Genomic DNA, 27725 nt, shown 5'->3' on the forward strand with positions numbered 1-27725 from the left:
AAGATGGCACAACGCCGAAACCGGTTTATCTCGAAACCAAACTTGGCAAGGGATGACGGATATTCGTTCGAAAATAAATCATCCTAGCACCCTGTCGGAAAAATCTACCAGCGGCGATAAGTTTACTACCTGTTGAAAGAATCAATTCATGAAAAAAATTTATTTGTGATTTAATTCCTCGGCGAATTAAAAAAAAAAATTTATTTGGGATTTGATTCATCAGACAATTTAAAAATATAATTAATTTGTGATTTGATTCATACGACAAATAAAAATTAAAATCAATTTGTGAATTTATTCATCGGACAAATAAAAAGTACAATTTATTTGTGATTTAATTCTTTGGAAAAATAAAAAAATAATTTATTTGTCGAGCCAATTAATTTGATTCGTTTTTTCCCAACAAAAAAATACTTATTTTATGTAAAGCAAGTACGATTTTCGAGGTTTTTCAATACAAATCAAATCACAAATAATATTTATTTTTATTTGGATTGTCCGGCAACTCAAATCACAAACAAATTTTAGTTTTTTTATTTGTCCGACGAATTATAATTTTATTTTTATTTGTCGTGCAAAAATAAAATAACCAGTAAATTTTATTTGTCCAACAAATCAAATCAAAAATAAATTTAAGTTCTTATTTGATCGACGAATCAAATAACAAATAAAATAGGTCTCTCGTATTATAAATCACGCAACCCTGATTTTCAGATAGCCAGGCGACCAATCCAATCCAATCCAATACTTGGCAGCAAGGAACACGGTATTACTATGCTGGGTACCACGACACTGCGGCATCGAAGATAACGAAGTCGCCAACGATTTTGCCGGCTCATAATCGAAGCATGGGCAAACTCTGAATGGAGTCAGTACTGGGAAGATAACGCGTTATAGAGGATTTTGGATATAATTTTGCTAGGAAAGATATAAATCGGTTGAATAAAGCCAACACGAAGTTACTTATTAGTTACCTAACCGGTCTTAATCAGCAGCGCTTTCCCATGTACCGGATTAATCTATCCACAGAGACTGATTGCCGTATTTGTCTTGAAGAGGATGCGACGTCGGAGCACATTATGTGTGATTGTCTGACATTGGCAAGACTGAGACTGCAATACTTCAGTATGTAGGGCATCCCTCACGTCCACAAAACCGAACAAAAACATAGCAAACAAGTTTGATGCGATGGGACGTTGCGAGGCAATGTTGCCAGCGGGCTGTCAACAATATCGAATTTTACAAGTTTCTCTACTCTCCCATGGACGGCAGCGGATGTGCTCATTACATTTAGTGAATAGCAAATAAAGCCAACTACTAAAATATTACAAGAAAGATAAATAACACGAAGAGTGGCGATTGAATCACATAATTTTCAAAGAGCTGTTCAATAGAATGGACGTGTTCGGGCTGGCGAATGGTTGAAAAAAGCGAAAGGCAACAGAACAAGAAGTTTAGTTTTTAATACATAAATATTCATACGGTCTATAGATAGTTTATAATTTTTACTAAAATTGAATAGTGTAAAGTTATTATGGATGCGGATGTGGCAAAAGAAAGGGATAGTCGGACAGAAGGCGATTCGGAATGTGCGGGTACGTAATACATATGTACATACATACATACATAAATGCAAGAGTAGAAGAAGGTAAAAGAAAACAAAAGGGCAAACTGGCACCTGCAGAGTGGCAAAAGCGCTTTCTCCAAATGAATTCGTGCAGCTGGAGTAGTATCTATCTCTTGTTGCGTCGCGTTATACCAAATGACTTACTTCACATATTAATTTTTTAGACTTCGACATAGTGCATTTGTTTATTGTGCTCTACACGCAACCGGCTAATACAACACCGCTCTGGCTGCACACCTCTCGCCAAGATGAGCTTTGTTTACACGCGACAGACTTTGTTTTGTTTTTGTTTGTTAACTATGTACAACATATGTATGTATGTTCAATTAGCGTGTTCCACCTGTGAAGCGGCATATCTAACTCAACATACATATATGTATGTACATTAGGGTGGTCCAAAAATGCATGTGAAAAAGTAAAGTCGGAACTTTTATGCGCTCACCCCTAGGTTTGTGCTATAGCAAAAAAAAAAATATATCACTATTTCTTTATTTTGAAATAAAAAATGTTTAGAGGTCGCTCAAAGCGCCTACAGTTTTCCATGTATTTTATATGGGGAAAAGCAAATTTTTGTAGAAATGGTAAATAACTCTTAAGAATCAATATTTTTCTATCGGAAAACTCTGTTTAACTGCGAGGAGATTCCCAATAATAATACCCAATTGTTTATTTAACCATTTTTTCATCGCAACTATAATTTATAGGTCCGTCGATATAGAACAATCCTAGGATGTGAGAGCATTACAAATCCGACTTTACTGTTTTGGGACCACCCTAAAGTACATGTGTACTTACATATTTACATATTAATACTAGTGGATTTTCGCTTATGCTGTTTAAAGTAATTTCGTATCATTTAATTTTTCATGAAGCTAGTCATTTCCCTTCATTTTGATTTTTACAGTTGAAGCGAATGCAATGAGACGCGCCAGTGGGGATAAAAGTAGTGATGATGACGTTGGTAAACGTAATGACACATTTCAATTTGATAAATCGGGTGATATAGAAGCTGCAGATGCACAAGCCTATTTGGATCATTTACTGCGCGATGGTGCGTTAGAGGGAGACAGTGGGGCGCCAATAGAAATGCCGCCATGGTACGATGAGAACCTATTCAAAAAGTGAGTACAATGCGAGTGTAAAATTAAAGCAAGCAAAAATTTGCTTAACAATGTGCGGTGTTGTTTACCCAAAGAATGCCTTAACTCGTGAAATGTTTTTGATTTATAAACATCTTTGCTCCTGACAGATAAATTTGCGTAAACCGTTACTCGTAAACTAAGATAAATTCCGATGTAGTATAAATGAAAGCAAATGTAATTAGCTGCTCTAGCAACTCTGTTCGTTGGTATACATATCGCACACCATCTTCAAAGGTGACACAACTTAAAATTACACGTTTGTCAGAAAATGCGAAAAACTATTTCTTAGCACATGCTAATTATATGTGCAAGGGAGAATTTACCTTAGGTTTTTTCAACAAATTTCTCCAGCTCTTAGTGAAAGGTAAATAAAAGCTCTGTGTACATTTTTAGTGCATAGTTTCAAAAATGCCAAGTTTTGAGTTGTCCCACTTTTGAAGATCGTGTGCGATATGTACATACGTGATTCGGGACCATTTCGGAAGTAGTTCAGGACTTTTCGGGACCATTTTGGTACTAGTTCGAGATCAGCTCGGCATCATTTCAGGACTTTTTCAGGGGTCATTTGGTCATAAATGTTTGGTCATAAATGTTGACAGATCAAATTTCATGAGTACCTGGTACTCACGCCTTTTATTTTTTAAATAGTGTACAGTAGCCGTTAGACGTGACAAGTGCGAAGTAGTTTTGGAAAGTTTCAAGAATTTGCAAAAGTGATTGAAGCAGTAGTTACAACTTGCATGTAAAGCGACTTTCGAAAGCAGTTTTTATTTTCGAAAATCGAACTTTCCGAAATTACTTTTGGTCTGTTTACACGGTGAATGCAAAAAATTCCACTTTCTATTTCTATACACTGTCTACTGTCTATAACAAAATAACTGATCAGAATTTTTTTATTTAATGCTAAAATGGCTTTGTGCGGTCACAAAATGTTGGATAAATTAATATTTAAATATCTACCGCATATCAGGAGAAAAAATTAATTGAAATATTGTTAATATTTTAAACAAAATGTTTATAATTTCATACAAATTCGATAAAAACGGCTTCACTCGATTGTTTGGGCAAATGAATTTCAATTTCCAGAAAGCGATTTGCGTTGTTTCAGTTGAAGTTACACCTTGCAATTTTTATTTCCGCAAATCTGCAAAAAGAACATTTTGGGTGTTTTCATGGGAAAATAGACTTTAGCTTATGCATTTTGAGAGTAAAATGCATAGAAAAAGCGCTTGCTTTAGCTTGCCAGTTTTCATCTAACGAAACAATCTACTATAAATATATATGTATAAAATATGTTCACACTTGTTTGATCAGTTTGTGTCAAACCGAAACAAGTTTTTCATTTTAGAATTTAGATTTTTACCTACTACTATTCAACAACAAACGGGCTACATACCCTGTAGGGAACTCAACTAACTATAAATGCACTATATGTTCACTATTTTTCTACTAAGGGTGACTACGCCTCGACTACTTTACGTTGCATTCAACTGACTACTTTTACATGTTCATGTCGCAAAAAAAGACAGCTTGTTTTCAGCTAACTACAAATCGGTTATTAATAACTTCACTTGTAGTGTGCCAATTAATAGAATGTTTTTGGTGTCGTTGATTTGTATATTTATCTATTTTAGGTTAACTATTATCTCCATGATAACTATTTAGTTAGTTTAGTCTAAAGATGTGGTATTAACATACATATACATTAGGGTGCCCATCGAAAATGTTTTTTTTTTTGATATTTCAAGACCCTATCTCCTAATGTTATTCGTTTTTATGAGAAATATTATTGCCTACTCACTAGATTTTTAAAGGTCATCTAGAGGTCGCAACCTATCGATTTAGGTCAGAAAACACGATTTTGTAGATTTGTGAGTTTTTGAATGACTATTTTGGATTCGATTTCAAAGATCGAATATGATCTTAGATGAGGGTAAAATAAAAAAAAAAACATATTTCTCTTAATTTTTTAAATTTTGGCCATCGATAATTTCCACAATTGCAAAATATGTACTACTATCTAAAGTTAAATCTATTCTTAAATAAACTGATAGCTCATTTATTGCAATCGCGTAAAAATTGTCGAAGTTAGTTTATGTACCAGACTTTGAGATTTTTGTGCGGAATTTTCTATTCGGGAAATTTTTTCAATATTCCCTGAGCAGAGACAAACACAAAAAAAGACAGCTCAAATATGGCAATTCATTCTAGAGCTATGCTCGCTATTACGCAAACACCTTTATTTTATACTTCTATATAGAGATTTAAATTTTTATATAGTTGGCAACCCTCTTCCAAATTATTACTTCTGGTTAAGAGTGCATTTAAATGCGTTCCATTCCCTGAATGAGTTGCAATATTTGACTCGATATATATTTAAAGCACTCAAATTTTAAGCGGGCGGCAACCCTATTAAAAGTTTTAATTTTTTACCTCAATCGGTCCTTCAGAACGGTGTTTTAGTCATTCAATTTGATGCAGTTTTATGGAAGATATTGACCGCATAACGTGCTTTCAGCTTTTTAAAAACCCTTTTTTAATAAATTATGTACAAAATTTGAAAAACGTCACTTTTTTCGCATATACGTGAGCTTCTCCAATTCAAAATGAGATATCATTCATTAAATTTTATAAAATATTAAAGGCGATATCGTTTGGTAACAGAAAAATTACTTTTAGAAATTAGTATATAGAAAATTGTTTTAAATTTTTTGTTTTTGAAAACAAGTTTTTTGTCGAAGTTGAAAATTGTGAAACAATTTTACATAGATGCATACATACATATCCCCTCAACTGGGCCCTGCATGACTTTGAAACCAATTAAAAGTTAGCCGTAATAAGTTGGCCAAAAGTTGGCTATTTTAGTTCTCGTCTACGAAATTCCCGACAGGGTACATACATATATAAGTACGCTTACGTGAGTGTACATGCGCGTCTATGTGAAAATGAGATTTCACTTGTAGCAGGTTTTCGCGCTTGGCTTGATTTGTAAATAAAATGATTAGGAGGCCTTGATAAGCGGTTTCCCCTGCTATGGCTAATGCTGTGCTGATATAGACTTATTCAACCAAAGTAGTTTGTTTATTTTAAGAGACTGTGGAATTGTGTAAATGCAAATATATATACATTAGGGTGGTCCTTAAATGTAGGAAGCAAATTTTTACATCAGATTTCCCAAGCCTCAACCCCTACGTGGATAATACTATCGTCGAAGATATCAGACATAAATTTTGGCCCCTATTGGAGTCGGTTAAGGCATGTTGCACAGGGGTCAAAGTTCAGATTACCCTATAAAAATTTATATGTGATATTTGTGACCGTGGTATTACCGGTTGAGGGGATGAGACTAGAAAAGTTCTTAGTTAAAAATAAAACTTTATCACATATCTACAGGCTGAGGGTATGTATTTAATTTGACCAATCATTTTTGAAGTTCGAAAGAACGGTGGAAATCTAATTAACATCGCAAAAAGTGCCTCTAATAATATGCATACATATATACTTAATTAGATCGATATAACTTCTCGAAAAGGTGGCCACTAATCAAAGATATTTTCAAACTAAAGCTTTCATAAAACTTGACTATAAGTTAACTAAATTCGACGTTTTAGGGAGGTGGTACCTCTCTTCAAAATATTTTCAAACTAAAGCTTTCATAAACTCTTTCGTCTGACATCCATACTGTGATTTACATGTATGTAAGTACTAGAGATGCCAAAATATAAGGAAAATTGTGATTACTGAAATCCCGAAATCTGAATGCATTTAAACATATGGGCAAGTGAACCTCGGTGCAAAAATTATTTTCTTTATAATACTAACAAACGTGTGGATAAGACATTTGTAAAAATCTGGAATCAACCAAAAAATAACAAATTAAGGCTTTAAATGCATTTCTATTACTTTTTTGTTACGTTTTGAAATCAAGTTCTACGAAAATTTTATGATTGAGTTTAAAGTAGGTTGTGTCAAATAATTTGCGATTCATAATTCAAGTGTTTGGTAAGAAAAATATATAGTAAAATTCATCTGCTTTTAATAAAATTGTGTTATATTTTAAATTGTGTGATTGCTTTATCTATATTACGAGTTATTATTAAGCAGTATTGGTCTTGTCCCACCCGTGACAAAAAAAAAGCTAAAAGTTGTTATATTTAATTACATAATTCGTGTTTGTTACATAATGTTAAAAATTCATTGCAAATATTTGCCACAATTGTATTGTCGTAGCTAGATAAGAATAATTCAACAGAGAAGAATGTCCCACCCGTGACAGCTATGTGTGGGACAGTTGTCAGAGGTAGGTTTACAGGGCTGATAAGTTTTATTTGTTTATTGAGGTGGACGCAGGGGAGGAGGGGGGATGCGCGGACTCGTCCATTATCTATATACCGTTGTGGTCAGCTGATTAAGTTAAACTACATTTTGACCAGTTTTGGTTTTTTATTTTGTTAATCTAATGATATAGTTTTTTTTTATAAAACAGACGCACATTACCTAACCAGAACCACATAAATCTACATTTGAAACTTTTTACAAAAATTATAATAATTCAACAATTACGCCCAAAAATTTTAAACTTTTTGTTTTAGGTAGATATGCAGTTTTGTAGTCCATTAAATTTAAGCAGGTAAAAGTGAAAATTTCAAGACGCTAGGAAATCGCGTGATTTTTAATAATTAATTTGGCTGACGGTGCTTAGAATTTTCTTTTATATAAAAGGCACTTATCCTAAGATAAAACGTGAGTGAATTGAGCCTCAACTTGGCTTCGTACATTTTAAAAAACGAATCTTTAATATGGACCACACTAAAAGCTCCTTTTCATATAAAAATTTGTACGTGTCCCACGCGTGACAAACGTTGTCCTACCCGTGACAGAGGAATTTCGAATCTTTTTTATAATAAAACAATAATTTTTATGGTGGATTTTGTTTTGTTTGAATTCGTGGTTCTTTGTTTTATTATAAGGCATCAAGTTCAAACAGAAAAGTGAAGTAAATTCGCAGGCTTTCGGTAAAATATATCTGCTCCTAAAAGCAGGTTCTTTTTTTGTCCCACCCGTGACAGAAAAAATAACTCAAGTTTTTTACATATACAAGTTAGCTGGAATTTTTTTCGTATTTTGTAATAACTCTTATAATAACCAATTAGTTGTAGTCTTATAAAAATGTAGAACTGTTGAAGACTTTGTACTTAAATTTAAACAAGAAAAAAATTTGCTTCTGTAAAAATGTGTCACCGTGACGGTGGAATCGCCCCTCTAACTATTCCTTTTCATAATTTTCTTTTATTTTTTTGTCTTGCACATTTTTTTCCTTATTTTATTGTTAATTTTATTGTTAACTTTGTGATCGCGGTGACAAAGATCATCATATCAATGGAACCCTTACTTTAATAACTTAAGCTCTCCCCCTGCAGTAACCAGGTAAGTGCATTCAACCACTTCATTATACCCTACATATGTATGTACCTATGTATGTACACGATTGCTTTAATATGCACATATGTACATATATCCATTTGCACAATGAAGTGTATGTACATATGTTATTCATATATGAACATGCTACTATATACATTAGGGCGGGTTGATATTTTTTTTTTAATCGTATAGCAAAAACGTAAACTACATAAAATTCTAAGAAAATTCTCCGAAGAAACCATGTATCTAAAATAAAATCCTAATCCGCGCCTCTCGACTTGGAAATTTATATGGCCGCCTTTGCCAAAAAAATAAATGTTAGAAAAAATTGGTTTTTCCAAAAAGAAATCGAATTTTCTAAATAAAATTGTTTAGTAAGGTAGTTCTTTTGCACTTTATATGTTTTCTACACTCAAAATTTTTTTTCATTAAAAGAAATATTCACCCAAGTAAAAAAGTTTGTATATAATTTTATATTTAATATTTTTATAAGGAACATAGATAAAAAAATGTCTTTCATAATTTAATAAAAAATATCGGAAATGCAAAATAAAAAAAAACTTGCACTCAAAAAATTGTTTTCAGTATTTATAAAATAACCAAAGCAGCAAATAAGCAAAGCTGAGGTAACGGTATCTTACGCACTTAAACGAAAAAAAAAGCCAAAATTCAAGAGAACAATTTGATGAGATAAACTGGATTAGAGCATCATGTTTTTTTCTGTTTTAAGAAGTTTGTTTTGCCTATTTTATTAAAAAAAAAAAAACTATTTTTTATTTTAATTATTCTTTGTTTTATGCAAAACGCAGTTTAGGTGAAACGTGTTCTAACTCTTTTTTATATAGAACGCAAATCAGAGGAGATGCAAATTGGGGTTCAACTGCTTTTTTGATAATTGAATATTTTGATTAGTCTCAAAACAAAAGCTGTATTGCATAAACTATAATACAATATAATAAAACATAATATATTTCAAAAAAAGAATATAATTTTAGCGAAAGAAGAGGAAAAAAATTTTCAAGTCGAGAGGCGCGGATTGGGGTTTGATTTTAATGTAGATTGCGTTTTTGCTATACGATTTTTATATATTTTTTTTCATCCATACAAATCAACCCGCCCTAATATACATATATATGTAGGACACTGACCTAAGGCTTTGTTGGGTGAACATAATAAGTTGTTTGTTCATATGTGCACGTGCCAGAGTTGTGAAAAATGCATTAATTTTTGAATGCATTAATAGTATTTAAAGCACGAACTTAAATGTAAAAAATTAATGCATTAATTTTTGAAATTTATTGCAAATAAAAATTTCAATGCACTAATTCTGAAAAATATAATGCTAATCCAATGCAAAAAAAAAATCATTAGCGTTATTTCTTCGGGATTAATGCATTTAAATTTTAATTTACATCAAATTTCAAAAATGAATGCATTAATTTAAACCGGGGTTACGAGTTGAATTTTTTTATCAAGAATACTAAAAATTGGGTTTCTCCGTTTTTTTTTTTTCTTTTTGTTTAATCTTTTTCTTATATTTGTTTATATATAGAATTGCAAAGTTCAATAATACATACATATACCAAAGTTTGTTTCAGAAGTTAAATTTTTCTCAGGTTATAGCATTAGTTCTGAATTACTCATATATAGGCAAATAAAATAAAGAAAAGAAGTGAATACGTATTATGAAACTAAGATTTGTATTTTTCGATAGGTGAAGGGTTTAACAGCGGTATGGAGTGATAGATTATTAATTTTTGGTGTGGGTGTTGTGCTTGCGAGATCAAGGGGAAGTGGGATTGGCGTAATGCCGATACGGAGAGGACCGTCACGGACTGACCGACATAGATACTTGTCAGGCAAAGGGAACGCTGCTAAAAGGAAGGATTCGCAACAGCGTCCATGGCTTCGTGGAGTACACGCAGAAGGCGACGACTCCACCTGGGGCGACTCCACCTGACTCGGACTGTCTCTCTTTACGTTTCTTTACATTTCTTTTGTCCTGTTTTTCTTTTGTTTTGCATTCTTTTTGTAACACTGCAACTGCTCAAAATCAGGCATTATTAAATTTTTTTTTTGTTAATATAGCTAAAGACAAGGAAGGTCTGCATCCCCCCACTAACGAGCTAGCCAGGGCCTGCAAGCATGCCTGCATGCAGCCCCTCCTTGTCCAAGTTAGCGGCTATATTACACTCTTAAAACCTTCCAAATATTTAAACTCAAGATTTCTTAATACTCTTTCGTTTGACTCTCGAAATTTTATATTTCCTATAACTTTTGTATTAGTTAATTAAATAAAACCTTTGAAACAGATGGCAGCCTTCTTCAAAGGTAATATTTTCAAGCTAAAACCTTGTTATCACTCCTTTTTCTAACATTGCGATACATATATTAATTAATTGAAAAATCTAAAATATTCTTAGTGTTCAAGCAGATGGTAGCCCTCTTCAAAATATTTTCAAACTACTACCTTCTGAAACCCCTTTCGTTTCGTTTTCGATACATATTTCTCTTACCTAATTCCCTTAGTTTAAATCGATTTTGTTTTTGTTTTTAAGCCTCCCATAGTTAAGTTAAGAAAAAAACACTAAACACCTTTTCGATTGATACCCATTTTGTATTAATTGATTTATTTAATTTTTAAGAGGTGGTAACTCATTTCGGAAAATAAGGTTTTTATTGCAAATCTACAGCCGAAACCGTTTAATTTAACACGTTCGAATGATCGGTGTAGATCTTATGAACTGGACAAAAAATCCCTAGATAATCGCATAGTCCCTTGAGTGACCGAATTGCCACGATCCGTTTTAGAGCTAAATTCAATTATATCATCCTAATTTGGGTGCACGTCCGTTTGGAGGAGAAGGGCGATGATCCCAAGCAGCGTGTCTATTAGCGCCTAGGAAAAGCATACAAGCGCTGCTTGAAAGCTTGGGTCAAACCGCTAGGCTGTTAAAAGTTCTGAAGAATGCCCAGCTACAAAGCCGAGTTCACTCAGAAAGCCTGATGGCTCTTTCTCGCAAACTAGGATTGGGACTCTCTCTGCTCTTCTAGAGACTCACTTTCCTGGATATCAGGTGATTCTTACGCCTTCGAAGGAGACGGAGAATGCAGGAAGCACTGTGCCGAGCCTGTTGACAATGGCACCTTCGATAGCATGTGCAATTCTACTCCACGACATGGAGTACTAGTAAATTCGTTCGGGCCATCAGGATTCAGGCAGCTCTCCACTCTGGTGTTTGATAATTCATTCCCTTCTTGTCACTCTTAATGATTCTGATATCTACGCGAAAGCCTATGTAGACGATTTGTCTACCCAGTCACGGGCCCATCTCTGTCCGCTGTTTGCAGGAAAGCGCGACAATGTGGTGTAATGGAAATGTGATAACCGCTAACCAAACCAAAACTAGTTTTGTGCTCTTCACTAGAAAGAGTAACAATTCAGACTTCTCCAGAAGTGAAGTATCTAGGAGTATTACTAGATTCAAAACTATCGTGGAAATCTCACATGGAGCACAAGACCATAAAAGCATTGACGGCAATTTACATAGTCCTTTGGCAAAACGTGGGGTCTACCTCTATGATCAGACCCATAATTAGCTAAGAGTCAGTGGTATGGTGGAGCATGAAAAATCTGCTTGATAAACTTAAGGAATTTATCGAAGATAATGGGGACAACCTTCACATACCCCTCTTAGACATATTCCCCGGTCTTTCAGCTTGAGAAAGTAGTTTACGTCTGATACCCTGGAAGGGTTCGAGGGGCTGCAGGTGGGCATAACTCATTTTGCCCTCGATCTCAGAAGGCTTCAGACAACTTGTAGAACTTATGACTGGTCCCTTCACGTGGCGCAAACACCTGGCTATGGACAAGTGTACATGACAACTCCATTTGCCCAACCTGCCTTGAAGAGAATGATACGGTGGAACACTTTTTCCGCTACTTCCCCTACTTTGCAAGAACGAACCCCTAAGCTCTCTGACACCCAAAAATCTGCTTCGATTTATTCATAAATCGTGCAGTTTTAAGAGAGGTTAAAAGGGATATGAAAACAGTACAGTGAGTGCTGTTGTCTGCACGAGAACACCAGCATCTAAATATCCATAAAACAACTTGGGTGTTCCCTGATCAAAAGGCCAAGAACCAAATTGATCACGTTGTGGTAAAAGTTGTGATACGCCTCAAGCGTTCTTGGAGTGCGTTCCATCTGAGAAGCCAAGTCTGTCCGCATGCGCCTGTGTGAGATAAAGAACATGCGTCCACCTGCGCAACGTCGGAGAATTGCAGTCGCAACGGCCAATCGAGAATTTTCAAAATCCACTCACAACTCTGTTACAGGCAACTTTGCAGGGACTCCATATGTATATGCATTTGTTTATCTGGTCCGATATTCTTAGTTCTGGGGGTTGGCTGAAAAAAACATGTTGTTCCACCCTAATGTATGTGTACATGCATTGCGAATTATTCAAAAATATTTGCTACGATCAACGTAAATGCATATGTATCTCATTATTTTTAACTTCTTTTTTATGTCTCATGCAGAAAGCATAATAAAACAATTAAGAAGAAGCACACGATCTAACTCAATATTTTTTTAACGATACATAAAATAATCTTTTAATTGAAATTCATCGCCCATAATGTATTGCTTAATACATATTTACAGTCGTATCATAAAATGTGTAAAACTCATAAACTTTATTGACATTTTTGCCTCGAGACATAGACAATACCCACTATGATTTCTAATAATACATATGTATTGGTATGTGTATGTACAGATGTGTACGTTTGTATTTAATAATTCATTCCATAATTCTTGTTTTAAAATTTGTAATTTATGTACGCATCTTCTAATCGCTTAAATGCCTTGCAAATCAAGCATTCCCTGTAAATTTACGGTCTTGAAAATCATGTATGTATGTATGTACATACGATGTAGGCCGCTAGGCAGTGCAAATTTTTAATAGTATCCACCTCACTTTTCATCTGCGGAGGATAACAACTTCCATGACTATTCCCCATGACTAACGCTCAGAGACGGCCGCCTTCGCATGAATGACTTTGTGTAGTACAGGGTGGCGCCGAATGAACTATATGGTTTAAATGGTTTATAACTTTTTTATTTATATTTATGCGAAGATTATAATTTTTTTTTTTAAATACCGTATATTATTGGGGAATTTTTTGCAATTAGCTTTGAAAAACCGATATCCTGTAAGTGATGTCCATTTTCTGCTTCGCACATACGTGCTCTTCTTAGCAAATTTTTAGGGATGGCAAAGTCGACTTCGACTTTCGACCAAAATCGACTTTTTACTCCTGAAAGTCGAATTTTAGTGATCGCCTTTCAGTTTATGGAAGTAGACTGAAGTCGACTTTTCCCTTTCGACTCTCGACTTTTTTTAATTTATTTGCCAATAAAAACTGATCTTCCAACAAGCTCGCGGGGTGCTGTTTGGTCGTATTTAAAAAAAAAAAAAGGTCAATAAAACTGAAGTGAAATGTGAAAAGTGTGGTAGCGAAAAGAATTTTAATGACAGTACAACAGTACAAATCATTTAAGAGCAGCGCATAAAATTATTATACGAAAACAAATTCCTTAAATTTGTTAATCGTTTGTCTCCACAATCTTCAGTTAATAATGATGTAAGATAAACATATTATATTATTATTATATTTATTTTAACAATTTCATGCAAGAAAGTTTTTCTGCTAGAGTTTATGTAAGTTTTTACAGACAGTCTTTGGTTCGAATTTGACCAATCCGTAAGGTACAAAATTTTAAACACCGCTAAAAACGTTGCTGGTAGGATTCCAGTTAATATGCGACATTAGTCGTGGGGATAGTCCCAATCCACTAGCTGTCTGGGCTACTCCCATATTTATCCATGCTTATAAAGTGGCACTTATATTTCTACCAATACCCGCCAATTCTGCTCCATCGGAAAGGCCACATTTTTCAAAAAGTTGTCCGTAATTACCAAATATCGATTCAAAAATTTTTTAGAATTTTGTTTTGTGAGAATTAAAATTTTTTTTTCAAAAATTTTCATGCCGTATAACTGGAACAATTTGCAAAATTTTTAAAAATCCTTTAGTGTTTGTTTTTTTTACCTAGCATTGAATTTCAGATTATTACAGATTATTCTAAAGACCACTGGTAAATCATGATATTTTTGGCGTATTCTGACTCCTATATTTAAAGCTAATATATGAGTTAAATGCAGAGTATACTTAATACATTTTCTTTTTATTAAAAAAGTCGAAAAAAGTCTAACAAAGTCGACTTTTCTTCGTGGATCGGTCGACTTTTAAAGTCGACTGTACAGAGTCGATCGAAAAGTCGAAAGTCGACTTTCTAGTGAAGTCGAACAACCCTACAAATTTTCCCTATATTTTCGCAGAATTTTGGGTGTAATGGCCACGATTTCATTTCGAATGTTGGTTTGGAGTTGGAGTATGGTTCTTGGTTTGTTAACGTACACTCTTTCTTTCAAATATCCCCAAAGAAAACTTTTAAAAAGAATTCAAACCATACAGCTGATTCGGTTTTTTTGGCCGAAATTACGATTTTTTCAAGGTAAAATGACGATTTTTCAGCAAAAGCATTCGGCAACGCTGCTGGCAGGTCATTTCCAGTCGTGGATCCCGTTGGCATAGAGTAAAAAAAAAACTGTTATAAAGAATTCAAACCATATAGCTCATTCGGCGCCACCCAGTACAAAAAGCATTATAGTGAAGTCGTTCGTATTCGATCATGCGTCCTGATCTGATACACAGCAGCTACAACTGAGGCTGAGTCGCTGAAAAAAGTTTGGGATTTCAAAAAGAAAATACATCTTACCATTAATTTAATTCATGTAAGTTAATAGTAAAAAAAAAGTAAGTGCGCCTGGCCCACACTGGAGAAGTGAAACTTACATTACATATCTAGCTTACATCTTTGTTTTTATCTTTGCTTTTATCCTTTTCTTCATCTATATATTCTCCTAGATGATGTGAGGTGCGATGACGTGATAAGATGCCATGTGATATAATGTGAAATGACGTGATAGGATGTCAAGTCATGTCATCATGTGATGTTCTATCGTATAATGTCACATCATGTATATCGATAACAAGATCGTTAGTAACATAGATAACAAAACAGATAAAGTTATCGATAACAATTTCGAAAAAAATATAGATAGCAAAATCGATAACAATATCGATAAAAATTTCAAAATCAAAATCGATAAAAATATCGATAACAAAATCGATCAAAATATCGGTATCAAAATCAACAACAAAATTGATTAAAATATTGATATCATAACCGATAAAAGTATCGATAAAAATATCGATAGCACAATCGATAGTAAAATCGATAAAAATAACGATAAAGAATCTATAAAAATATCGTTAACAAAACCGATAAAAAATCAACAAAAATATCGATAACAAAATCGATAACAAAACCGATAAAATATCGTGGTTTTGCCGTAAACATTTGAATTTTACTTTTAAAGTTAAATGTGACCTGGTCTACGGAAAGGGGGCTTAGGTGTCAAAAAATCAATTTTCACTTTTTGGTTGATTCGGATGGAAGATGAGATGCTTTTTCACGTGGTGAAAAGCAGAAAATCCTAACTTGCTTAGAAGTGTACTAAAAATATGAACGGCACTGAACTCCTCATCAACACTCATGTTTCATTTCATGCGAAATGCGAAGACGATAATCAACAGAAACAGTAAACGTCACTTCTTCAGTGTTACTTTTTTAAATGTTCCACACTAGCAACTTACACGATGAACTATAATAATATTCCGACCAACAACAACACTTACTGGACCAACAACAACACTTACTGGACCAACAACAACACTTACTGGACGTCCGGCGCGGAGAACAATTAACGAGATAATGAGAAACTGACGAAACGAGTTGCTTACTTTTAACAGCTTTTTCACAGAAAACTAGTTTTCGCACGTAAGCTCCCTTTTCGTAGACCAGGTCACAAATAATGTGTAAATATTCGCTGCCAACACTTATAAAGAAACGAATCCAGATAGATATAGAAATGTATATATAAATGATCAGAATGAAAAGAGAAATCGATTAAGCGGTGACTGTCTGTCCGTCCGTCCGTCGTCAGCGTCATTCGAGACATCTAAGGGCTTTCATTGGACAATGTTTTTAGGTAGCGCATTCCGAACCCAGCGCATAATCCATTGCTGGAGGCCTTAGAAATAATTATTTTCTTAACAAATACATATTTCATTTATTTATTTTAACATTAAAACAATGAATTTATTAAACCCAATAAAGTGTTTGTGTATAATACATACATATATGTATTTTCCTTCCATTTCAGAGGCCAATCGTACATGAACAAATATCGCTTCCTCATCACCGCCGGCATGCTTTACGGCCTGGTCGCTGTGCTCGCAATTCCGTCCATACTACGTTTACTGCAATGTACACGCCAGTCATCCACTTGTGCCACTGCTTTTCGACGCTACGTACGCACAATTCTGCACACATACGCCTGGTACGATTACTCACCAACGGCGGGAGACAAATCGAAATTTTGGACTAGCCTACGCGCTGTACGCAAAGCGCATTCAAATTCTAGTCGCGCGTGTAACAAACTTGGTGCAGGCCAAATAACACAAAAGGATCTTGCGCTAACACAGTTCGGTTTTATTGGCTTTGCCACTTTGGGTGCGCCACGCGTGCAGCTGTACGATGAGGAATATTTCGAGAGTACGTCACATATGTGGCGTGTGCTCGGCTACTTGCTCGGCATCAAAGATGAATACAATATTTGTGGGCGCAATTGGGCTGAGACCAAATCAAGGCTGGACATTGTGATGCGACGTGTATATGAGCCGGCCTTAGCGAATACCAGCGCCGATTTTGAACAAATGACGAAGGCATTAATCGATGGTTTGTGGCCATTGAATACGACACTCACTACCGGATCGGTCCTTTTTTTTACCAAACGACTGGCTTGTGTGCGAGGTTATGAGTACTTTGAATTTGATCATCGTCCCGGTAGCCAGGCTGATGCGAAGCAAAAGCTCTACTATTACGATTTAGGCTGGTATGATCGTTTTCTCATAACGTACGGCCTCTACCTAGTGACCTATCTGCACAAATTTGGCATTGTGCGCTGGTATCTCAACTTCCGCATCTGGTTGAATACACTAATCTTTTATTACTTGCCTTACATAGCATTCTGGAAATATGGCATAAAACATTCTTATGTAAGAATTTTCACAAACGATGGCAGAGAGCAGGATTTCGAGTTCCATTTGAAAGCAGATTGAAAAGCATTACCTGGATTTGATCATTCAATACAAATGCTATGTGCATTTCATTCTATGTTTTGTATAGAAATAATAAAAAAGCATACATATTTATATATACATGAGTAAATTTTTATGCATGTATGTAGGTACGTTATAAACTGAATAAAAGTCATTACGTTTATTTTTAATAATTTTTTCGAAAGTTTATAATCTCTCAAGTATGCAAGTGTGAGTATGCCTGTCTGCTAAAAATATGTACATATGTATATTCTTGCATTTAAATCGGTGTATAAGAAGTCGTGCCATAGCCCAAGCTGTACATTTGCTGATCAATCCAATCACGCGCCGTCGCCACGCTTGCATACGCTGCAGGTATATCATCCTTGCAGCCGATACCCCACGACACAATGCCATCCTGCTCGTAACGATTTTCCGCAGGCAACCCAATTGGACAGACTAGTGGTGCACCGCCATCTCCTTGGCATGTATCGATACCACGCACGCCACCAGCGCAAATAAATGAACGGTCGAGCACGAATTTCTGTCCCAAACGTGTGCCGCGCAAGCGCGTCTGACAGCTGCCAAAGTCCACAATAGGCAAGGGCACACGCTTCATAATGGTGCTATAACGTCCAGCCTCACCGAAATCATCCTTACCCCAACCGTTGGCGAAGCACTGCGTATTGGCAAGCGGCGCTGCATTTTGCTGTGGCAGACAGACAACATTGATGTGATCGGCCAAGACAAGTGGTTGACTTAGTACCACCAAAGCGAAATTATTACCAACATTACGTGAATTAAAGTTGGGATGTGTAATGATATTTTGCGCACTGCGCTCCTGATAGGGTAGACGCTCTTTGGTGGTCTGTGAGTCCCACTCACCGGCGCGTATCATGAAACTCGAGACCGCACGTCCAATAACGCAATGCACTGCCGTCAGCACCACTTGCGGGTGTATGAGTGAACCGCCACAGAAGTAGCTATAATTGCCGGCCTGCAGTAGGGCCACAGTCCAAGGGAACTCGCCAAAACCAGCCTCGTTATCATAGGCGCCTGTAATGTTGAAATCAATTCCACCAACATTGCGTATGCCACAACCTTTTTGACGCTCAGGCCGTTGTTCTTGTGGTTTGGGCGTGAGGCTGTCGCTACGTCGCCTTTGACTATCGCAACAGACATCGAGGAAGTGTTCGCACACAGGATCGTCGTTGTTGAAGCGTATGTCGATCAAACCGAACCCGTCAAATTCACCATCCTCAACTGATGTGGTTTCAGTGCCTGTCGTGGGATCACACATGTGATATGGTACACAGTTACATGGTCCCCGGCCACTTGTCGAATTGAATTCGATTTGCGGTTGTGAGGGATCCACTATTTCAGCCTTCACAATTTTACCGAAACCTGTATCGGTACTTTGGTTTGGTGTGGAGGGGCTCTGTGAAAAGATATCCTTAATCGTTCTATCCAAATCGGTATTCGATTGCGCGTTTGGCTGTGCGCACAGTAAAAATGCTGTAATTATCTGGAGTATGAGTGGGCGACAGCGAACCATTTCTACAAGTAGAAGAATTATAAAATTTAGAAAAAGATGACTTTGGAAATGGCTAATAAATATGTAATGTATAGTCTTCAGTTATTTGCATATTATATAAAACTAAAAAAAAGGTATGTATTTAAAATAGTGTTAAAAGTTAACTAGTGCACTGTGGCCGGAGAGGCCAAGTTTTACGTGAAAAAGGTAAATTTGTAAATTGTGATAAATTAGCCATAATAAAGCCACTATTATCCATAAATGTCCTTCGAATTCAAAACCCATAAGTATTTTTAATAATATCTGCTGAGCAAGCCGTTGAATCTGTTTAATTCAACGAATTCGATCGTGACTTGTTCTAATCGTTCCATGGAATCTTGCAATTAAAACAGTAATTCCCGGTTTAGTGTTATTGTTACAAATGATAATTTCACATGAAATATTACATAACAAAATATATTTAGCAATATATGTGTAATTTATAAGATGTGTCTTAACAAATCTGATGTACATTTTCAAAAATTCAAAATAGCGAATCCAATACGGTGTCCAAGAGTGACAGTATTTTTCATTTAATAACACATCATCGAAGATACTACCTTTTTAATTTTTCATAAAGTGTCCTTATCCCTATAAGAGGCAACCTTAAAAAAAATTTCGAAATTTGAGCCAACAAAGTTCGGAGCATATTCGAGTTAAAATTTTGATTGAATTTTCATGAAAGTTATTTAGAGATTCTTAAGTTCGGTCATTACTAATTTCAAATTATTTTTTGAAAACTTAATATGTATATATTAGAAATCCATTATGTGGTCAACAAGGCAGTTTTTTTTTTGAGCTGAGATGGCCACAATTATCCCCATTTATATATGTCCGCCATCTGCCTCACACCCTGTATAGTTATAATTACTTTTATTATTCCATAATTTTATTCTAAATTTATTTTTAATATGTTCCCTTTAATTAAATATTTTCTTTGCAAAAAAATTGTGTTATTCAACTGCAAAAAAAATCGCTAAATATGCATTTTTCAAGATATTTTTATTTTTAGAAAAAATTACAGTTAATTTGACAGTTGTTCAGGATCAGTGCGTCTCAAAACGTAGTAGGTTTAATTTTTGGGAAAATTTCCCTTGTTTCAAGAGAAATTTACAGCTTATTTGACAGATGTCAAATTTTAATTTGACATTATATTCGTAACCAGCGCGTCATAGCATTTTATAAAAGATTTTCTTATTTTTAGAAAAGTTTTCAGTCAGTTTGATTCCTGTCAACTGTCAAAGTTTTTTCTTTTACTCAAAATTCGTGACATGCGTGTGTAAAAACCTAATAAGTGACATTTTAAAAAAGATTTAATCTTTAGAAAAATTGACAGTTGATTTGATATCTGTCAACTGGACAACTATAAAATTTATGGCATATTCGGTTTAGCATGACAATAACTCAATCATCCTACAGTTCCGTTAAATCGTAATCGTCCTTCTAATTTTTGACGCAAAACATAACTTCTCCGATCACCGTGCAGCGTAAGAAACATCTAATCTACCTACACAGGATCTACATAGCGTTAACAACACCGAAAAGTCACGATCATGAAGAAAAACTCTTAATTTTTTTAAGAGTATTTGCAAAGAGTGTTAGCTTGATTTTTTCAGTCTCCTTGCAGGTTTTTCCTTAAATGGTTATTAATGCAATAAGGTCAATTGAACTTATGAGCATACATTTTAAATGATTTTTCAAGTTCAAAATTTTATCAGTTATAAGAAAACAACTTGTATATAGGTTAGGTTAGAGTGCGTTGTAAATCCTTAGCAGCCCCTTTTACAGTTGCTGGATATGGAAAAGACATGATCGAATTTCCATCAAAAAACCTACAGGGTGGCGAAGATTTTTTATTTTTTTCAAAAATAAAAGGTCCATTTAGAGATTTAGCGAAAAAGTATTGTATTGTTAATTTTCCACTGATTTTACTTTACTATTTTAAACTTTATTAGGGTTTGCCAGCGGTAAACACTTTGAGAGAAAAGCGGAAGCGGCATGCAAGTCTTCGTCAGTTAATTTATATAAGAAAAAAAAACGTGAAAAAGACTTGTATGCCGCATGTACTTTTCTATTGAACTTTACACTGCTGCCAAGTAGGGATGAAACGATACAAGTAAATACAAGTACATACCCGATACTTTTAGTTCGATACCAATTTTGGCAGAGCAGAGAAATGCGCCACTGGAAGACGTGAACATGTATTGTTGTTGGAAATTTTGGACCAATATTAAAAAAAATATACATATATTTTGGGCGAAATAAATGTTGTCGGGTCCGCTAGTTGTACATTAGGGTGGCCCAAAAATAGTAAAGCCGAAATTATAATATTCTCACCTCTTAGGATTCTTCTATATTGAAAAAAAGTATACCCCTATTTTTCTATTTTGAAATCGAAAAATATTTAGAGGTCGCTTAAAGCGTTCAAAGTTTTCCATGTATTTTTATATGGGAAAAATAAAAATTTTCGTAGAAAGGGTAAATGGTCATCATTACGATTCCGTTCAAAATTTTTTTTAATTTTCTTTGCAAATTTTTTAAGCTTAAACCGTTTTGTCATTTGAGGGGATTTAAAAAAAAAAATCTTTAAGAAAAAATTTTTTTTCATAAAAACTCTTTTTTTGGAGGTATTTTCAAATCGGTCTAGCTCACGTAAATCTTAATATTTTTCCGAGATATTTTGGTGGTTGTGTTAAAATATAATAGATCTTATAACTCCAATGAAAAAACAGTACCGTTTTTTTTTTTTGGGGAGTGATGCAGTCTAATGTACATATGTATGTAAATACAAAATTTTATTTAGTAAATATTTCTAGAGTGTTATTGTTCCTCATCACTTGATAAAGCTTATCAGCGGCTAAACTTAATATTGATATTTAATTAATAAAATACGATTTTTTTCAATAAATAAAAAGTAGATCATTATTAAATACTTATGCATGTATGTTCACATATAAATACATAGTAAGCATGCATAATTACATAAGAGCGGCGAGACCTTGGCAGATTAAAGAAATGAGCTGATGTAGTACACTCAGGGTCCATAATTGTTATGATCTTTACAATAAAAGTAATGTTGACTCGAATGTTAAAAGCAACTTTTTGACATAACTTGCAATGGTATAACTGTCAAAAAAGTTGCTTTGAACTTTAGATTCGACTTTATTTTGATTATAACTAGGGCGCATAATTTAACATTTAAAATTGGATTTGTATTTTGCGCAATCAAATTTAAGCGTTATTTTATGATTTATATTTTTTCGATGTTATTTTCAGATTCAATTATTTAGATCGTAAAATATTCAAATCGGCTATAAAAACACACGTCTTCATCATAATGAATAAAAATGTTCGGGACAAAATAAAAATCACAAAATAAGGAATAAATCTGAAACGATCTAAAAATAAAATAACCTTGATATTTAACGTTTTTTTTTGGTCTCTGGGTAAAATTTATCACCAAAAATTAATTAAATGATTATGAAAAAGACAAACCGGCTTACACACGCGAAATTTGAAGTGCATTATCGAACTTGAAATTAATGTTCAATGATCTTACAAATTCGCGAAACATTTACATACATATGTATATATACTACTATATAGACTTGTGTGTAATATGTATGTATATTAGAGTGGTCCAATTTTTGCATGGGGAAACAAATTTCCATCCAAGCAAACGGGGCACCCCCTTAGTGTTTTCATTTTGATATTTGTAATATCTATACCAACTTACAATTCTCTACTGCAACCAATGACCTTGAAATGCGCTACTGGATCGAAACTGGCAAAAATATTGCTGATTTTTATAAAAATTCTCTGTTGCCATGACAACTGAAGCTTATAATATATATTATATATATAATATATTTTAGATAATTTAAATCTTAGATGTTCCTCGCTTGCTTAACCAATTGCTTGATTAATACATGTACTCAATACTTATAGAGTAAAATATGAGCATCATGAGCATCCTCTAAATTTACACTTATAAACGTAAAAATTGGTATCAGCACCTTTTTCGGCAAGAGGAAAATTTTTGGGAGGTGCCCCAGCCCTACCTTGGAAAAAATTTGTTTGGACCACCCTAATGTTCATTTGTATGTCTGTAATAATAAAAAGTTCGCAGGTGAGCATGTGCCAAACGTCGATTAAGCGCTGAGAGCAAATGTATTTGCTGTAAAGCAGCTTGTCAGCTTCTCAAAAACGCATCGTATATTTTGCACTCTGATTGCATACATACATATGTACCTTCATATTTACATATACATGTGTACTACAGTAAAACCCCGATATAGCGAAGTTAAAGGGGTCAGACTTTCGATGCTTTCTTCATACACAAAAAAATATATACATCTATTTATAGAAGATCAAAACCGTAATATGTACAACGATAAATTCAAAATTTTAAGACAAAATCGCTATAGTTAGCAACGTATCAAAAAGCGTGCTTTCGCAAAAGTGTAAATTTTATTGCCGATTCCGGTAGAATATCCATCAAGTAAAAATGTTTGTTAGGGAAGATTTTTGTTTAAGGCGGCAGAATATCCGTTCCAAATATCCGTTATCCGAATGGGCGTGGCAATTTTAGGACCAATTTAAAAAAAATTAGATTTTATCATATATTTCGGCAGAAAATCTATTCACTAACAACGTTTGATACGCAACTTTTTTTGATAAGAGAAGTAAGTCTCATTTTGAAATTATTGCAAGTTCGTATTCAAACGAATTTTTTACAAGCTACATGAATATGAAAAGGGCGATAACCGTACACTTCAAATGTTAACTTTCGGTCTTCACTGTATTCGAATTTTATTAGATGTTCAAAAATGTCAATAACATTGCCTTAGCTTAAGTTATATTAAAGATATGAGCGTTACAGTAAAAAACTATTTTCGAAAGCGGCTTTTAAAACCTGATTTTATTTATTATGTTTACAAAACGAACACCAAATCCAAAACCGGCTGCATTTTAGAGGTCGGCAAACGATTTGGAAAATCGCGGTTTTACAATTTTTACGCTTTTTGGGCTACACACAGTCTAAATCGGAACAATATGTCTAAATTGCACAAATATCTTAAATATTATCGAGACTTAGGTAGGTTGTGATTAAAAGAGTTCTATTAATATATGTATGGCTTTATTTGCAAGAATTATGTGAGTTTGAGAAATTTTCTCGAGTACCCTCCATATAACTCCATCTACATACATATATATCAAGTAATAGAGCGCTATGTAAAATAAATTAAAAAACTACCCTTAATATAGCGCAATTTTAACCGTCAACATATATTCCGAAGGTTTTTTATGCTCAAAGTTTTTTCGTTGTATCTATGGAGAATTTGTATATAGAAAATTTCGCAACAACGAGGTTTTTGTAGGGGATTCAGGATTTTCAAGGATTTTGTTATATTGAGTTTTTCGTTTCCTCAAGGTTCGTTATAGCGACGTTTCACTGTATATGCATATGTGTGTATATATGTATGTATTTATGTGTATGTAAACTACGTAAGTAAGCCCATTATTTACGCCACCAGTTTGGGGGGTTTTCCTAATTGTATGTTATTTGCAATTTATTATCGCAAATTGTATGAAGAAGAAGTTCCACAAAATGAGTTAAACCTAAGACGTCAATGAAAGTAAACTAGATACCCAAAATTTACTAATATGAAATCTTATGCGGAAAATAAACTTATTACATGTATGATTTGCTATACTTTGGCTTTGCTAACTCGCTGCATTAAAAACTTTTTAAGTGTACATTTTTCATTATACATTAGACTGTACCTGAAAAAAGTTCGCCAAACGCAAGAGATGTTTAAAACATCAACATCAACAAGAAAAATCATCCCCAAAAACAAACGTTACGTCCTAGAATCTTTAAACTTGAAATTTTTTAAAATAAAAAAAATATATACAGACCCCATTTTTTTCTAAAATTAGTAATTAGCGAGTGTAAAATTCTAATCAAAATTTGCACAAAAGTTTTTGAGCTTTTAGAGTTTTTGTTATATGATTTGTTACGCATAATTTTATATAGAGTTAATTTCAAGAGGTTTCCTTGAGGAGTCCTATAGCCGGAGGTCTTAGCTCTCTAAAATGGAAAAGGTGGGATGTGCCAAGCTCTTTAATTTTTTTTTTTGTACAAAACTCGAATTCAAATTTATTAAAAATTTTACAGATTTTCTAGGGCAAACTGTAAATCAATATGCATCAATTGAAGAAAAATTAATTGGGATCGATTCGTGGATCAAGTCGCAACTAAAAGATCGAAAAAAATCCAATTGGAAAGGTTCGATTAATCGATCTTCGATTTAAAAACAGCATCTCTAATATCGATTTTCTTGTGTCAAGGAGTACGTTTTTTATCAAAAGTTCATTGACCTGCTTCTCCGTTCTATATGGTACTTACCCACCAGATCTCAGTTCTTATCACTCTAACATACCATCCTAACGTCAGTAAAGTATTTTGATAATGCTAGTAAAATTATTACAAAAAATTTTATTGCGACCCCTAGTTTCGAAAAATAGAAACTTATCACTCTAACATACCATCCTAATGCCAGTAAATTAAAACTCTCCAAAGATCATTAAACTTTTTTAGGGGGTCTATTGATTATTTAAGTGGAACTATTAAAAAAAATGTATTGCCAAATTTTTTTTCGAAAATGTCATGAAAGAATATTTAGGGGCGTACGGCGAACTATTTTTTGCTTTGAAGGTGGTACAGTCTAATGTATGTATGTATGTACATACATATATATGTATCCACATCAGAGGTGGGCACTACCACAAATAAGCGATCGCTAAAAGTGGGAATGTGTTAGTGTGTCTAATTCTCCTGCAAAAATTTGAGGACCAGGTGGTCCACTGGGTCGTAGTTTTAAAGTATGAGCACAAGGACCAGGTTGCATACTAGTAACTTGTTATGCTGACCTGGACCACTTCAAACGTAAAAAACTAATATATGTGTTGAACACCACCTCTTCGTGGCCGATCGGCAATATGATTCGGTTGCCGAATGTGACATGGTTCAAAAGGAGTAGTTGTCTAGGTGGTCCCATGTTATGCAGTGGTGGACCAAAAGTGGTCCCATGTTATGCAGCGTTGGACCAGAGGTGGTCAGGTCCAATGACATCGCAATGTTAATGTAACCCTATTTTCTCCATATATTTGGACCATTTTGGTTACTAGTGTTGGTTACAAGGTAGTGTGGTCCTGTACTAGTACTTAGTCATTTTGCACGCTGCTGCGTTCTCATCGTTCCGCTCTTGCTTGTATACGTACACGTGATGCTTATGCTCTATGAGCGTGTGCTCGTTCTCTGCCCATGTCTGATCCACATGGACCCTCGTCCTTTTCTCTTGGTGTACAAGCATTTATACGATCGTACCCAGGACTTACTGACTGTTTATATATATGTATATATACAAGTATATATCTCACAGACTCAAGCGTACGCGGCTATAGCACAACTTATCTAATTACCCAGCCAACAATAAGGTTTGATATACATTTGAAAATGGTTTGAAATCAAAGCCTTTTCTAAAATGTCAAACGTTTGAAAATGGTTTGATATTGATTTGAAAATTACAGCTTTCTCAATAAAAAGGAGAGTTTGAGCTCCATTTGAGAATATGTTTGACTCTCAAATCAATTTCAAAGGTTATTTATCAATTGTTCCTCAAATGTGGAAATAAAATTTATTATGGGAAATGTATATTTCATATTTATTTTTTCTTCACGATGTGCACACATAACAGAAGAAACAATTAAGATAAAGTAATTTCCAATAAATTCATCTTGATGCGCTGGAGCCTTCTCAATCCACGCAAACATCAAATCCACTACATATTTGTGGGCTTTCTGTTTGAATATTTTTTTTTTCTATTCTTTGTTTTTTTTCAATTGAATTTAATTTTATTAAATTTTTTTATTTAACTGTGCACTTTTATATCGTTTGACACTTGCCATGTTTCTCCTAATCAATCGCAAATGAATTTGAAATGTTTTTAATTTGATAATCATTTGAGAAAAACATTCGATATCGAATTGAGATATAAAAATTTCTCAAACGTTTGAAACTGTGTTTGCTGGGTAGTTATACATTATTGCAGTTAATTATAGGTACTCGGTATTATCTATTGTTTACATGCACAAACTATAATTTTACGAGTAACTATAAATAATTGTTATATTTTTCCACAACACATGTACATAAATAAAAATTATTTTTCAAGCATTAAGTTACACATTCAATACTTATACTAAGTAAAAATACATTTTCATTTATTTATACAATAAATATATGTAAGTTCACATCAAATTTTACTTATTAAAATCGTGTGGTAAGCTTCGAACCTGTATTATCAGTAGGTATGTATGTACCTTATATGTATATTATTTAAAATTTCTGTATTAATTATCTCCTTATTGAATAAAAGTCACATATGCTCCCAAGACACACTCCACGATTCAGCGGCTAAAATCAAACTGATTTCAATTCTTTGCGTATGTTTTGCAAGTTTGAAAAAAAATCACTATCTCAGCTTCAAATATCTTGTATGAATGTACATATGTTTGTGTATATGTTTGTATTTCTCAAATCTCAATAGCAGCTCAGCTCAGCGGCAAGTTTCCTACAACTTATACTTTTTTCCTTAT

At 34.1% G+C, this 27725-nt stretch overlaps 2 protein-coding genes and 1 long non-coding RNA gene across 5 annotated transcripts; 1 reads left to right on the forward strand and 2 right to left on the reverse strand.

The window, feature by feature from the left end:
* Positions 1–1270: 1270 nt before the first annotated feature.
* On the forward strand, positions 1271–17608 carry LOC108365658 (uncharacterized). 2 transcript variants are annotated; one of them, XM_017619751.1, is made up of 4 exons: positions 1363–1452; positions 1523–1595; positions 2532–2748; positions 16552–17608. In XM_017619751.1, the coding sequence occupies exons 2-4, from the start codon at positions 1535–1537 to the stop codon at positions 17507–17509; spliced, it is 1236 nt and encodes a 411-aa protein (XP_017475240.1). In that variant the 5' UTR covers positions 1363–1452; positions 1523–1534; the 3' UTR covers positions 17510–17608. The 2 variants fall into 2 exon arrangements, with proteins under 2 accessions (XP_017475249.1, XP_017475240.1); XM_017619760.1 differs by lacking the exon at positions 1523–1595 and having other exon boundaries at positions 1271–1452.
* On the reverse strand, positions 1421–7313 carry LOC108365670 (uncharacterized). The gene is made up of 3 exons (XR_001847986.1): positions 7300–7313; positions 4183–4185; positions 1421–1508 (listed from the first exon to the last, which is right to left on the reverse strand). It is a non-coding gene; the product is annotated as an uncharacterized LOC108365670 (long non-coding RNA).
* On the reverse strand, positions 17524–27725 carry LOC108365642 (tryptase). 2 transcript variants are annotated; one of them, XM_017619742.1, is made up of 2 exons: positions 27423–27725; positions 17524–19045 (listed from the first exon to the last, which is right to left on the reverse strand). In XM_017619742.1, exon 2 carries the CDS (start codon positions 19041–19043, stop codon positions 17769–17771), a length of 1275 nt encoding a protein of 424 aa, XP_017475231.1. In that variant the 5' UTR covers positions 19044–19045; positions 27423–27725; the 3' UTR covers positions 17524–17768. The 2 variants fall into 2 exon arrangements, with proteins under 2 accessions (XP_017475231.1, XP_017475226.1); XM_017619737.1 differs by having other exon boundaries at positions 27450–27722.

Source organism: Rhagoletis zephyria, unplaced genomic scaffold, assembly GCF_001687245.7.
Source record: "Rhagoletis zephyria isolate East Lansing unplaced genomic scaffold, Rhagoletis_zephyria_1.1 Rzeph_scaffold_00037, whole genome shotgun sequence".
In the NCBI taxonomy this organism is placed as follows: domain Eukaryota; kingdom Metazoa; phylum Arthropoda; class Insecta; order Diptera; family Tephritidae; genus Rhagoletis; species Rhagoletis zephyria.